The 15031-nt window shown below is 47.1% G+C and overlaps 1 protein-coding gene across 5 annotated transcripts; it reads right to left on the bottom strand.

Moving 5' to 3' along the window:
• Nucleotides 1-1867: 1867 nt before the first annotated feature.
• On the bottom strand, nucleotides 1868-4687 carry LOC120661761 (SURP and G-patch domain-containing protein 1-like protein). Of its 5 annotated transcripts, none has more exons than XM_039940697.1 (8): nucleotides 4416-4628; nucleotides 4188-4294; nucleotides 3953-4102; nucleotides 3248-3384; nucleotides 2981-3160; nucleotides 2344-2522; nucleotides 2209-2262; nucleotides 1868-2121 (listed from the first exon to the last, which is right to left on the bottom strand). In XM_039940697.1, exons 4-7 carry the CDS (start codon nucleotides 3369-3371, stop codon nucleotides 2236-2238), a joined length of 510 nt encoding a protein of 169 aa, XP_039796631.1. In that variant the 5' UTR covers nucleotides 3372-3384; nucleotides 3953-4102; nucleotides 4188-4294; nucleotides 4416-4628; the 3' UTR covers nucleotides 1868-2121; nucleotides 2209-2235. The 5 variants fall into 5 exon arrangements, with proteins under 5 accessions (XP_039796631.1, XP_039796632.1, XP_039796635.1 ...); XM_039940698.1 differs by having other exon boundaries at nucleotides 1868-2118; XM_039940701.1 differs by having other exon boundaries at nucleotides 1868-2262; nucleotides 3248-3382; nucleotides 4416-4687.
• Between the last annotated feature and the right edge of the window lie 10344 nt (nucleotides 4688-15031).

Here is a 15031-nt window from a genome sequence, read left to right as displayed (position 1 = left end):
ATGTGTATGCATGAAGATATTTCGACCTCTCGGTCGCGGTCGCGGTCGCGGTCGCCACAGGGGAGGGCCCCTGGCGCCGGTGGAAAACTTCACGGGGGACCCGCGGATCGCGAGCGGCCACCTACCTCTCCTCTCGCCGGCCGCCAGCCGCCCCTGGTCGAGCGAGCCTGACATCCGCGCACAGGCGCGAATCGTTTCATGGCGGCCGGTAGGCGGTCGCCAGCCCAGCGCGGCCCAGCTGCGGGACCGAGACACCCGTCGATCGGAGCTCAGACGCCGCCGCCGGTGTGTTTAGTTGTCTTAGCATTTTGCATTTTTATATTTTTAGAAGAGAATTTTTAATATTTAAAATATTAACTGTAGACTAATCACAAAACTAATTACAGATCTCGTATGTAAACAAAGAGAAGAATCTAATGAGCCTAATTAATCCATCAGTAGAGCTTGTTTACTGTAGTATTACTGTAGCAATTTAGTGTGCAACCACGTGCTGATTAGGCTCATTAGATTCGTCTCGTGATTTACAGTCTATTTGTGTAATGCGATTTATTTTTTAACTATATTTAGTACATCATGCAAGTGATTTATAAAAATTTTACATTTTGTGTTTTGAAATCTTAAACAAACCAAGAGCGTCGAGGAGCAGTCAGATCCACGGCCGCCGGGCGGAATGGAACTCTAGCATCGCTCGCAATTACGGCGTGGCAGCGGGGGCAGCGACAGGCACTGCTCAGCCCAGAGCGATAATACTCCTGGTCCTGGATGGTTTCGTATAACAGTCCATCACTGCAAACTTCCATCCCGACTTGTGCAATGTGGCGGCTACTTGAGGCTCAAGCTTGCCGTTCGGTCAGTGAGTGACCGGGTGCAGTACAGCTGACAGTGAGGCAGCCAGCGGTGGAGACAGCCTGACAGCGCTTTCCCTTCCAAGATTGGTAGCTCGATTATTCGTCCAGATTGGTAGCTCGATTATTCGTCCAGGTCACCAGGCAGGCCAGACCGGACGCCTTTTTCGCTCTAATCCCCTGACGATCCAGCGGATCATCGCGGCATTGTTAACGCCGCAGCTCGTTGCCGCCGGAGGTTGCTTACAAAAAGATGGCTCCGTTTTCGTTTGGTGGTGTGCGATGACTGGACATGCATGAGGATGAGGGGCCCCTGGTCGCGGCCGGACAGACTGCGGATGCGATGCTCCATGTTGTTTAAGCGGATGGGGAGATTGGATCATTGGAGGTCAGTAGAGATAGAGCAAAGCCGTTGGCCCCGGCAGTGCCACTGTGTGCATTGGCCTGCTACCTCCTGTGTGCATTCGCTTCCAGCCTTTCAGGTGCTGTGCACATGGTAGTTCGAGTGAGCCAACCGAGATGGTGAGCAAGGCAAGAATGGGAATGGACCCGTCTCCGAGAGCACGGCAGCCTGTCAGTTCCTTGAACACAAACATATTCACTTTTTAGATCAATTTTTTTTTCAGTACTTGTTTGTCATGGCTTCAGTTCTGTAGGGCCATGAGCCAATCAACACTACTCATGAATGTAACATTCCACAAGAGCGGCAGAGTATAACAGGATATTAACGCCTACACAAATAATGCGAAGTTATATGGTGCCAGTCAGTTTCGTACCTACAATCATGTTCGCTATATTACCCTGTTCTGCTGTTTTGCTCCAGCACCAGCCAACAATATTTTCCTCTCACACTACTCCAGCAGCAGCCTCCAGCTACCAGCCAGCCAGCAGTGTTTTTCTCTCATACCACTCCAGCACCAGCACAGCGAACAGAATATTCAGATTCTAGGCTAAAATAGAACCCGTACAGTACAATTTGTAGCTTTTAGCCTCCCACTGACCACTGAACTATGAAAATATCATACAGCAGCAAAGCAATCGCAACAAAAGGATGAATAATCAGGAAGAGTACATTGTGATCCAAGAAGGCCAATACATCACTGTTTGAAACAAGATCCACGTTTCAACTCAGCACAGTTGAAGTGTACTTGAAGCAACACTTATCAACACTACACAAAGAACAAAGCTACGGTAGAACCCCTCGGAAGCCTACGATGCCTAAGATCTGTGGCATTCCAAGAAATATGCTGAATAAACGAAGTTCTTGGGTTTTCTGCTGATGAACATAAACTTTCAATGCTGTTAGTGATATCCCATAACTGTTAGTTCTATGAGTAAAAATGCAGCAAAATTGTTGCCTTACATCTCCCTTCAGATGAACTCCCCTGTATCAGTAGTATGCTTTCCTTGGATTGTTCTGCAAAGAGCCAAAGATAGTATAACTGTTAGGCAGACAGAAATAACATATGCCTATAGTAGGCAATGGCAGCCGATATACCAAAGGGTTTGGCCTATAGCGGTATCCAAGCATCATTCGCTTCTTGTATTGCTCGCAGATGTCATCTTCAGATGTGACTTCATCAGGCTTGACAGCACCAACACCAAGATTATCCTTCTTCACATCTCCAGCAATAATGGGATCTGCACGGCCCCTTCTCTTGCTACCAAGAGCCTCACCTGCAGAGTAAACTATACTTAACACCTGGAAGTGGAATGTAGCATATTATAAAATAATTGCCTGATGACGCGCCTGGCAAAAATGTCCCACTGTTTGGGATTGCAGACTTTGTTAACAACGTATTTTTAAAATATTGAAGGTTTGCTGGATGAACATGACTAAAAGCTCAAGAGAAATGGGCAGACAAAGCAAGCAGATAGCAAATAGACACCAAGAAATAAAAGCAATGACGATTAGGGTCCAGATGGGTGTTATATTGCTGCCATAAAGTTTAACATCCATCAGCCTCACAAACACTAGGGACTTTGAGCTTATTTTTACGAGTCAGTGGTTATAGTTTTGTTTTAAAAGAAATCAAATAATATCAAGGATTTTTTTGAAAAAAATAATGACAGGGAAACCAAGAGAATTACAATTACTGTAATGGTAACTATTTATATAGCACTCAAGAACTAACCTTCCCTCCAACCCATCTTAGATAGAAGTTTCTTCCCAATATTGTCTGCCTGAATCTTGGACTTCTCGGCAGCTTCTTTCGTAGCCTTTTGTGCTGCAGCATCGTTACAGCGTGCCATGAATTTTTCAAGTTCTTCTGGAGGAATGAAGTCACCCATGTGGTGTTCCTTCTTAGGAGGACCTGCAAAAAAATAATTAGTTTTACTCGAAGAAATATTGAAGTTTCCACATTCTTACAGCATAGCAAATAATGTTGCTGAAAAGGTACCTTGAAGTGAAGGAGGTGGCGGTATTTCATCTTTTGATTGCCTTAATGGTCTCCTCCATTCTTCCTGTGCAGCCTTCTTCATGTAGAATTCCATCAATGCTACAGGATCTGATGGTGCAGACATATATTGGGATCACCTGCAACAAGATGAGCTAGCATTGAGCACATATAATAACAATCAAACAGTTCAAATTGGGAGACAATGGTTTTTACTTCTGAAGCAGACTATAGACCAGGGAGATAACAGGCAGTAGGGTTTCAACGGTTCACAGTAGAAACACTATGTCTATCCTATATTCCTATGCATTAAGCCACAGGAATGAAACAGAACATTCAAGACATCAAAAATAAGAAGATACTAAGGCAATAAGTGCTAGATTTGAATGACTTGCAAACTCAAACAGATACTTCCTCTGATCACAAATATAAGTCCACCTAGTTTGTCTTAAGTTAAACATTTTCAACTATGATCATCGATATCCAAAAATTTATAATGAAATTTACATATATGATTGGCATTACTAGATTTATTATGAAAACTAATTTTATAATATGTAACTCTTTTTGCTAGTCAATTTAATAAAAGGTTGACTCAAGGCAAACCTAGATGGACTTACAATTGTAACCGGAGGAAATAGTAAACAGAAGACATCCAGGAACATAGAGAAGGCATCTAAATAAGGAAGCCATGCATGTATATTTTACCACAGATAGATGAGTTTCCTTGGGGTTGGGGAGAACTACCCTCATATGCCCCATACAAGGCAGATGCAGGTGTCTGATAGTTAGACATTTGTTCAAAAGAGCTTCTATGCGGACCAACTGCTGCTCTGAAGCTTGCAGGGCTAGAGTTAACTACATTAATAAAAGCATACAGCATCAAGACTTGTACATAACTCTTAAACATGAAAAAACAATAAAGAAATTTTGTGCCACAAACCATTTTTTGATGCTTCGGCCTCCTTTGACTGAGCAAGAGCCTTTTCCTCTTCAGCAAGCTGAAACTCATAATATTTGTAGTCTGCACAGTGTTTGTCAAATAGAAACCTGCAAATAACCCATGCTTTATATCAATGATTTTAGAATTTGAAATTGAACAGAACATATTAAGAAAAGTCACAGCACAAAAACAGAAAAAATATCAGAAAAAATTGTAGTGCAGTCATACTTGAATGGGGTATCTCCAGGATTCCTCTGCCGTGTGATATTCTCAAACTGTCTCCATGCGCAAGGGCTCGAATCGCGGGATCGGATCGAACGCGGGAGTTTACCTGGCACAGTCTCAAGTCGAGAGGGATCGGAGGGGCAGGTAAAGGATTCGTGCGGGCCTGCGGGGCGGCTCTCTGTTTCTGTTTCTGGTGGGGATCGATCTGGGGGATTTTTTTTTTTGGAAAAAAGCTTTCCATTAAGAAATGGACGTAGCATGATCGCTGGCCACTAAGTCCTAAAAAAAAAGGAGTGCTCTCCCAACAGAGACCGGCACTCGGAGGACACTTACAACCAATTACCGCAAGGGCACGAGCTACCCTATTACATGATCTAGAGACATAATCAACAATAAAAGAACTGAAACTTGTAGCCAGCAGGTCCGCGTGCGCTTCGCGGAGCCGGGTCCGCCGGTTTTACTGGGTTTGGGCCTTTTGTGTCCGGGAACCGAATACTACGGGCCGAGCCGTAAGGCAAGAGATGGGGGCCCGGCCCAATCAGTCACGTGGACGATGGTTTATTTCCTCACGGGCCGCGGCCATCATTTCAGCAAAAGTTTTCAAACAAATTATTTCAGCGAAGAAATCTAATTTTGACCCCCGATTATTATGGTCTTAATTTGATTCTCTTCCCCGACCATTATATCAGGAATATTTCCTCAAATTGTTTAAACAATTTCTTGCTTTCAGTTAGCGCCACACCACACCACCCGATCATTTGTGGTGTGGCATCGACGTTGAGTCACCTAGGCCTTGTCACTCGCAGTCAGTCGCAGGGATAATAATGGGCTCCTTTCTCAACATGTGCACCAGCACAATTTCTTCTCATCGATTCCACATTTCCACCAGACGTCGTCTTTCTCTGGTTGGCCGCACTGTTGTTTCTCTTTCTCCACTCGTGTGGCATTTGCGCCCATTGAGCTCTCGTCTCGTGTGTGCGCACTGAATGTAACCACAGTGACACGACTGAACGAGACGAGACTGGATACACTAGTAGCCTCTCTTTTTTTTCCTCTAACCATGGGAACAGCATGATAAAGACTTTGCAACAAGTTTGATTAGAAGGAGAAAATAAAACAAACTGCCGATACAACCATGCAGATCAAGCCCACACAACTAGATCGAGGACAGGTCCGGAGTCACCCCAACGTTCAGTGACAAGGTCTTTTTTGCCGTCCACCATGTTGGATCCTTTTGCGGTCCACCAACGTTCAGTGACAACGTTCTATTTTTCTATGTGTGTTCCACATAAAATTTACTCTCTGGATTCAAACCGACATGGACTAAAATTTAGTCATCTAATATTTAATCACATAAAATTTATCCGAACTATAGTTTAGTCCTAGATAACACAAACGGGTTAGCTAGGCTTGATTGCTGTTTTCTAGATGGTACGACAATACAGAAATGGTCTTTGATCTTTGCCATTAGTCTCGACTGCTGTTGGGCGCATAACTAATGAAGGCTTTAGTCTCGGGTCAACAGCTATGGGACAGTAGGTGAATTTCTGGTAGCATGTAACTGAGGTGAAGGTGTATAAATACCCCTCCCCATTTCACTGTATAGAGTTGGATCCTTTTGGAATACAGAGCATTTTACATTCCATTAATCTTTAAGCATTTCATTTCATTCCCTTTCTGTTCGGGTATAGCAGCTTTGATCCCATCACACCCTTTAGTCTTAGTTGGTGGCTCCAACAGGAACTAAAGAGTTTTTATGGGTTAGTTTAAAAGGAAGACATCACATTCAAAATCACATGTATTATGTAGATGGCGTGGTAGAGAAACTATGTGTGAAGCTAAACATCTAGGTTTGAGTCCTAGGTGAAGAATATATATATATATATATATATATATATATATATATATATATATATATATATATATATATATATATATATATATATAGCTTTGCACAGACCTTTTAATCCCAGGTGTGTGAATCCGGACAAAAAGGAATTAGGAATCGGGATAACAAATCAATTATGTATTAATGGACGTCTCGGACTATAATCTCAAAGATCAACAAACATCTAGGATTATAATCTAGATTACCTTCAAATTATGGTAATCCAATCAGCTCTAAAAACAAGCTTATTTCAAGTTATATAATCTGAATTATATAATTCACCACCACTAAGCTAGATTATAGGAGTATAATCTAGCAAGGAAACATACAGAGTTGAGCATCTACAACAATTTCCCAATAAACATTTCCCAATAAAATGGTATTGGGATGTTCCAACATCACTTTTATAGATTATTGAAAGAGATGCTTTTACAGTTCCCAATAATCTCATCTCAATACAACTAACATAGTGGGGAGTCAAATTTCTCCCTTTATTTGAGGGGAACTGGGGTGAAATATTAAGACATCTCAATACTTATCGAGAAAGAGAGAAGTTTGAGGAATTGCTGGAGTATATCTTCCCCCAAATATTGTCAGTTTATTGAGGAAAGGAAGACTGATGAAGATGTTTTTGCCAAAAAAATATTCTTTTCAAAACTATGTATTAGGCGATTTGCTAAAAATTTCTTTCCCCAAAATCTATCCCACATCAGATCCCAATAATAAAATTCCCAATATTTAAAAATTACCACGTGCACGTCACCACGCTGCACTAAGGGTGGTAAAAAGTCTTAATTTTCAGCCTATATAATTTAAGAGCCGGATCATAAAAGGACTGGGCTCTAATCTTATTCAATTTTGAGCTAAAAATATTAAAAACTAAATTGAACGGTGTGAACAGAGTATTAGCACCATGTCCTATTAGGTCAATCTCAGTGGGAGTGTTATAGGAGTGTCATGGACATTAAATTTGCTAACATGTACCAATAGTAAGAGGAGAGAGAAGAGAGGAGTGTCATGAAATATAAGCACTGGCACAGTTTTCAAATTTTCAATTTTGGTAACTATGTCGATGACACTCCCACTGAGACTAGCCTTATCGCCCAGCGCTTGTTCTAATCTACCCCATGGAAACAGCACAGAAAAAGTTGGATTTGCAGCCGATAGAGCGCATACTGGCCCATCTCGCTGAACACCACGACTGGAAGGTGTTCTTCTTCGTCTACAACGCCGGCCTGCGCTCCGTCCTCGCCATGCCCAGTGCCCAGCCTCCACAGCGTGCCGCGAGTGGGTGAAGAATATATATATATATATATATATATATATATATATATATATATATATATATATATATATATATTGCTTTGCACGGACCTTTTAATCCCGGGTGTGTGAATCCGGACTAAAAGGAATTAGGAACCGGGATAACAAATTCAACTAGAAAACAACTGTTTCTAAGTGTTTAAGCCGTCTTTTCATGGAAGAGACAACTTTGCTCTCTCTTTTTTAAAAAGAAAGTCGAGAGGGAAGTTCCACCTAATTTTCATTAATAAAAATAAAGGTGTACTCATTTGTTCTCTCTTCTCATTTGCACTGTCAGTTTGTTTACCCTCAGATTATATAATCTAGCTTATCAAATCTCAAAGATCAACAAACATCTCGGACTATAATCTAGATTACCTTTAAATTATGGTAATCCAGCAGCTCTAAAAATAAGCTTATTTCAAGTTATATAATCTGAATTGTATAATTCACCACCAATAAGCTTGATTATAGGAGTATAATCTAGCAAGGAAACATACAAAGTTGAGCATCTACAACAATTTCCCAATAACCATTTCTCAATAAACATCTCCCAATAAAATGGTATTGGGATGTTCCAACATCATTTTTGTAGATTATTGGAAGAGATGCTTTTAAAGTTCCAATAATCTCATTCCAATACAACTAACATAATGGGGAGTCAAATTTCTGTCTTTATTTGAGGGACCTGGGGTGAAATATTAAGACATCCGGATGAAAGGGAGAAGTTTGAGGAATTGCTGGAGTATACTGGCCCATCTTGCTGAACACCACGACTGGAAGGTGTTCTTCTTCGTCTACGACGCCGGTCTGCGCTCCGTCCTCGCCATGCCCAGCCTCCACAGCGTGCCGCAAGTGGGTCCTTCTCTCCAGCGTCGACGGGTTGCTAGTCACCGTCGGCAGCACGTTCGACGGCCGTGGCGCCGCCGGGGCGAGTGTGGGCCCGACGGATACCCACTCGGCGTTGCCCCTGGGGAACTCGAGCCTGCCGACGACGTCATCGTGGAGAAGAGGATGATACCCCCGGCGTCCGTGCGCGCGCAGTCCCCCCACACTTGCTCCAGGCGCGGGCAAGACGGGTACCAACATGGCGAACTTGGTGCCGACGAGTGGGCCGAGCGAGTGATTGGGGAAGACCAACATCGCGCAAATCTGCGGGGCGGCCGGAGTTGGATTCGCATTCACCCTTTTTTTCGCCCTATTTGTTTGCCCATAAGATTATACAATCCAGCTTAAAATCTGAAAATAATCTTATAAGGAAACAAACACTCCATCTTATTCATCAAATTATATAATATCTACCCCTAGATTATAATAATCCATAAGCTGCTGAAAACATACTTATTTCAAATTATAATATTCTTGATATTAAATAATCTATGTTGCCAAATAGCTCATAGATTATTTCTCTCAAATTTATAATAATCCAAATTATATAACCCATCACCTATAAGCTAGATAATATAATAATCTTGCTTGTAATAAAATAAACAGGGTCTAAAGTGAAATACAAAAGTTGGGATCGGATGCACCCTCTCATAGTACTCTCCATAACGGTATTCAGGCTGCAAAAATGGGCAATCAAGAGAATTGACAAGCTAAGAAGAAATTTCTTGTGGAAGGGATCAGCCGAGGCTAATGGAGGGCACTGCTTGGTGAAATGGGCAAAATCAATAAGACCAAAACATTTTGGAGGACTTGGAATGCTGGACCTGGATCTTTCAGTAGGGCACTACGCATGCGATGGATTTGGTATGAGTGGACCTCACCAGATAGATCTTGGGTTGGTACAGAACCACCGGTTACTGCTGTTGACAGACACCTATTTCGAGCAAGCACGGTGGTGACGGTAGGCGATGGAGCTAAAGCCACCTTTTGGCAATCCTCATGGATGCAAGGGCAAGCGCCAATGGACATCTTTCCAGACTTGTTCAAACTTGCCTGGCGCAAAAACAAAACTGTCAAAGAGGAGGTGCATAACCAAAACTGGGTTAGAGGCTTGTGGAGAATGCAAACTGTAGAGGAAACGGCAAATTTTGTAAAGCTTTGGGACCTGGTGCAAGAGGTATAGCTGAACAATGAACCAGACAGTATCACTTGGAAATGGACTAGTGATGGAAACTACACAGCAAAGTTAGCTTACAATGTGCAATTCCTGGGATCATATAGCCACTTCAATGGGGATTCGATTTGGAAAGCTGAGTCAGAAGGAAAACATAAATTTTTCGCTTGGCTTATGGTGCAATGTAAATTACTGACAGCTGATAAACTGCTTGCTAGGCATTGGCCCTGCAATATGATATGTTCACTTTGCAACCAGGAGCATGAGACAGCGGCACATCTCATCCTCCATTGCCCCTTTGCACGGTTAGTGTGGGAGGAAATGGAAATCTGGACACGGCAGCTCATACGACCACCACAAGATGGCCTAGAGATCATTGCCTGGTGGCAAACTGAACTTGCTCAATTACCAAAGAAGACCAGAAGACTCAAAGCCGCTTTAATGATGTATTGTGCTTGGAATATTTGGAAAGAACGTAACAGGCGAGTGTTCGAGTTGAAGCAAGGAACACCTGCAGAAGTTCTGCACGAGATCAAGATAGAGATTGAAATGCGAAGTTTCGGCCGGTACCCAACCGGCCAAAATTCAAAATTTAAATTTAAATTCAAAAAATGAAAAATTCCCAAACTGCCATGGTAACATAGTAACACCCTGCTGCCATGTCGTCGACGCCGACCTCACAACCAGGCGCCGCCGCGTCAGGCGCGAGCGAGGAGAGTGTTGGGAGTGTGTGTATGTTGGACTACTGGACGCGGCCGGATCCTCAATCTATCTCAGCAGTCAGCACCGTTTTTATAGCGTCTACCAGCTGCAATTATTCAAGGAGAAGACGGATCGACCACGTACCATTTACTCGAGCACAGCTGCACTGGACCTTTCGATTACCGCGCTTCTTGGGTCAGCAGAGCACGCAGCATCTCTGCGCATTGGCTTCAATTCGAAGCGGTGGCCAAGGCACAGGAGTCGAAGCAGGCGAACACTGAGGGGGCGTTTAGTTCAAAAAAAAAAAACTTTGTACAGTAAATGTCACATCGAATCTTCGGGACATATGTATGGAGCATTAAATACATTTGAAAAAATAATTAATTATACAGTCTAACTGATTACCACAAACTGAATCTTTTAAGCCTAATTAATCTATAATTGGACATTATTTGTCAAGTAACAACGAAATGTGCTACAGTATCAAAACCCAAATTTTTTCACCAACTAAACTCACCCTAACGAGACATTCCTCATACCAAATCAAAGTTATTACAGTTCAATTCACTAAGAAAAATACTTATCACTGACCCTAAAAAATATTACTGAATTTGATAGTACAGAGCAAAGGTTTGACGCGGATAAGGGCTTTTTTCCTTTATAAGAGCATAGTCAAATCATACTTTCTATATTCCTATTTAGTTAACCATTTAGACAACATTTTCTCTTTATATTTCAGTAGACTCCAACAGACTAGCCAAATGACCTAGTATGTATATATATGACATGTGGGATCTCTCCTCTCCCTTCCATATCTCCGGCGCTCCTCCCTCTTCTCTCCTCCGTCAAGCGGGGCTCCCGCGAGCAGAGCTCCAATTGCAACGGGGCGCCGGCGTTCGAGCTTCAGTCCGCGCGGCCAGCTCGCGCCGGGCAAGGTGGTTCCGCCCGGGCTCCCACGCCGCCCGGCGCCCGCACACGGCGGCAGCCATGCTTCCTGCGCCAATGGCTGAGCTAGTCCCAGCGAAGTGAGGCCACAACCTCTATCCAGCCGCCATGGCGAAACCGAGTAGAGAGGTCACGACCTCCAGCACAGGACCAGGCATCCCCCGTGCTCTCTGCTCTCGCAACCTCCCACGCCACACTTCCTTAGCGTGTTGATCCCCTGCCTTAACGCGACGTAGCTCAGGGACACGCTGCGGAACCCGGCGACCTCCATGCGTGGAGCCCACTACTGCAGCCGGTCGTGCCGCTCGCGCCGGCGGGCGCTCTCGCGCAGGAGCACGTCCCTGACCTCCTCGCCCAGCACCGCGCGCTCCACCTCCGCCCGCTCAGCGCCGTCGCTGCCGAGCTTCGACTTGGCCCGGCGGCTGAGCTCCAGTGGCGGAGCCAGGAATTTGCGGCTGGGTATGCCAAATTCCTGGCTCCGCCACTGGCTGCTGCTGTGCTACAAAAGGGGCGCCGCACGTCCTGTCGGCCGCTGCGGCGGCGCCGGCTCACCTGGCCGCAGGCCGCCGGTGGCTGGCTCCTTCGTGCTGGGAGCCGCAGGGGGCTGGTGGTCGGCCGGAGTTTGGGCTTGGGCAGGTCGCCGCCTCGCCAGACGCCGGACGTTGGGCAGGGCCGGGAGGACGCGACGCGACTCGCAGTCGCAGGAGCAGGATGTGACCCTGGCGGCGAGCGGCGATTAACAGGGGCGGGCGGTAGGGGATGAGGGGAATCAACAGGCAGGCAGCAGCGACGGGATCAGACGGGACAGAGGAAATCTTGAATACTACACTGATAAGTGGATGGATGTGGATCTAGGGTGTTCCTCTTACCTTTACCTTGCTGAGTTGTTGGCTTGCTTGAATTGAAGGCCAAGGGTGCAGGGAGGGTGGAGCACAGGAGCAGTACTCATCGGCGCCGCTGGCCGCTGGCCCGCCCGCCGGCTGGTGCCCCCTCCTTCTCGCTGCTGCTTGCTGGGGAGGCGTCGCGGCGAGGGGCCTGCTCGGCTGCCCCTGCCGCCGGACAGGAGGAGGCCGGAGGGTGGAGGCGGAGACGCACTGGGGCCGGGCCGGGAGGAGCCGGTGCGCGGACGGCGGCGCCGGGAGGTCTGGGCGGCGGGGGGCGGACAGGGGCTCGGCGCCTGGCGCTCGGGCGAGACACAAGCAAGAGATAAGAGGGATGGATTGGTCTTCTTGCTTTGCTGGGCTTTGGACTAGTGAATTGAGCCCATATGTTGTATAGGATAGTATACATCTATGAATACTTATTTGTATTTTTCTCTAAATCTTGGGTATGCCTTGGCATACAGGGGCATACCCCTAGCGCCGCCCCTGCTGAGCTCCTCTCCGCAAAGCACCTCCGGCGGGGCGGCGGGATCCGGCGCGTGGGGCTTCCAGCAGGGCGACGAGTGCGGGCGGAGGGCGCGTGGGAGCGGATGGTGAGGGCTAGCAGCCGGAGGAGGCATGGGCGGAGCGTCGCGAAGCGGCGGCGAGCTAGGCGGAGGGGTGTGCTACGGAGGGGTGTCGGTGTCCCGACCTGGGGGCCTGGATCCCAACTAGTAAATACTGCGTGTTTCCTCGTCCCAGATGATGATGCAAGAGGCAATCACAATAACGCACGGTTTATCCTGGTTCCGGCCGCGGGGCCGTACGTCCAGCAAAGGGGGTGTGCGAGGGCACTGTATTATCTTGCACCCGGAGTGCTTGTAGTAGGGGATACAAGCAAGGCGAGAGAGGGAGGGAAGCTCCCAAGTCTCTGCTAGGGGTGGAGTCAGTTGAGATGAATGCTCAGTAGTTCCTGAACGTCCTCTTGGAAAAGAGAAGCCAGAGAGAGAGTCTCACCAGAGCCCAGAGAGACTTAAAGGGAGTCCGCCCCCTCCTTTTATAGTCACAAGGAGGGGGCGGCGCACACGAGTGTAGGGGCGCGGAAGTCGTCGTTTTCCCCTGAATCGCGGGTACAGTGGTCGAACACTGTAGGAAGTACACTGTAGGAAGGCGGCGCGCGTCGCAGTCGTCCTGGACATTGTCCTTGGTCCTGTGAAGATCGCGCCGGTCTTCCTGCAGTGTCTCCGCAGGCGTGGTGGTGGTGGTGTGTAGTCTCCGATATACGGCGCGGTGGCATTTGGTGAGCCCTACGGATTAGGGTCCTACATGCACCAGTGGTGGTGGTAGCGGGGCGCGCGGCGGCCCTGGACCCCCTGGTCGGTTTGCGGGCGTGCACGCTAGGAGGTCCGGGGGACGCACGAAGGTCCCGGTCTCCACAAGGGGGGAGGTCCGGGGCCCCGCCCGTGTGTGCTGAGTGCCCCTCTCGGAAGAACACGTGACATCGCCGGACCCCTTCCCCCAGCGGGGAGGTGAGTCCGGATGGTCGGTGTCGGCAGAATGGTACGGGAGCAGTGCCGGGCCTGTCTCGTCCCGTATCACTGGTCCCACAGTGTTGCTATAGCAACTGGGGCGGCGGAGCGGTGACCGAAGTCAGCGGATGGGACCCCGGTCACATCCACTGTGGGAGTGGCAGTCTGACGCCGCCCGTCCTTTGAGCCGTGGCGGAATGGCTGGCCTTTAATGCCTTCGTACGGCGGTCGGTTGGGCGGCGGGGCTGTTTGTTCCTTGTGCCGAGAGACGGCCTCGAGCGAGGCGGAGATGCGGAGTGCAGTCGAGGGATCCCGACGGAGACCCTCGAGCGATGCGGAGATGAGTCACCCGCTCGAGGGTAGATTAGCTACCCTCGAGCGAGGTGGAGATTGTCCAGCGGGCCCGAGGGGGATGTGAATGGGCCCCACGCTGGGCCTCTTTGAGTCCCTTCCTTTCTTCCGAATGGGAAGCAGGCCGTGGGCCTTAGTGGGCCCAGTTATTTTAATAGGTGTTTTGCGTGTTTAGAGCGATCTTAGTACCCCGATTAGGGTGTCCCTAATCATGGTACCCGACAAGGGGCGCGCAACAGGGACCTTCGCAGAGGGGCGCACGGCGGCGGGGGACTCGGCGAAGGGGTGGAGCCCACACAAATCGGAAGGATACCGAATCGATGGGTTCGGCATTTTTGCCTCCCGGGAGGAGCGATATAGCTACGAGAATAGATAACCGAGATGGTTGGCTAAGCTGTTGGATGCCCATTTTTCTAGTTTTTCTATCTTTTTTAAGCTAATCCATCAGTATAGAAAAGCTGTTGGAGTTGCTGATGTAGGTATAAGTAGGTACGGTGGTAGACGGAGTGCTTGGTTCAGTGTCTATTTTTTCAATCGACCAATTTCGGGTTCACCAACTGGAAAAGGGCAAGAGCATCTTTCGAAATTAAAATGAGAAAAGATCAAGAGGAACCGTGTTCTTTCGACAATGCAAGTGATGGTGATTTCACTAGATTGATACAAAACAAGTTTGATTTATTACTAGTACATAACTTAAGGAAAATTGAAACGAAGAGGGTTATTCAGTAAATCGGTGGATAGTGGAAATTGATGCGATCGTCCCAGTCCATCAACACCGAAAATGCTGGGGGTTCATATTATTCAAAGTTGCCCTGTGCAATACTGCAAATACGTGACAACCGTAATCATATACTGGACGAAATACCGAAACAGAACGTTGACCAGCCGGCCGGCAGGAGGCGACAAGCCGGCAACACTATAGTAGTAGTAGTAGAATTAAAGAACGGAGACGACGAACGATCGAGCGCCCATATCGATCA

This window comes from Panicum virgatum, chromosome 2N, assembly GCF_016808335.1.
Source record: "Panicum virgatum strain AP13 chromosome 2N, P.virgatum_v5, whole genome shotgun sequence".
In the NCBI taxonomy this organism is placed as follows: domain Eukaryota; kingdom Viridiplantae; phylum Streptophyta; class Magnoliopsida; order Poales; family Poaceae; genus Panicum; species Panicum virgatum.
The sequence above is the reverse complement of the archived record's forward strand: the minus strand, read 5'-3'. Positions and strand labels throughout refer to the sequence as shown.

What these genes read in the sequence shown, in the direction of transcription:
- LOC120661761 (XM_039940701.1), bottom strand. Translation starts at nt 4,672, where the DNA reads ATGCTACGTCCATTTCTTAATGGAAAGCTTTTTTCCAAAAAAAAAAAT. An exon ending in GGCCGAAGCATCAAAAAATG is followed by an intron (nt 4,103 to 4,187) that starts GTTTGTGGCACA and finishes TTATTAATGTAG; the next exon opens with TTAACTCTAGCCCTGCAAGC. An exon ending in GCCACCTCCTTCACTTCAAG is followed by an intron (nt 3,161 to 3,247) that starts GTACCTTTTCAG and finishes ATTTTTTTGCAG; the next exon opens with GTCCTCCTAAGAAGGAACAC.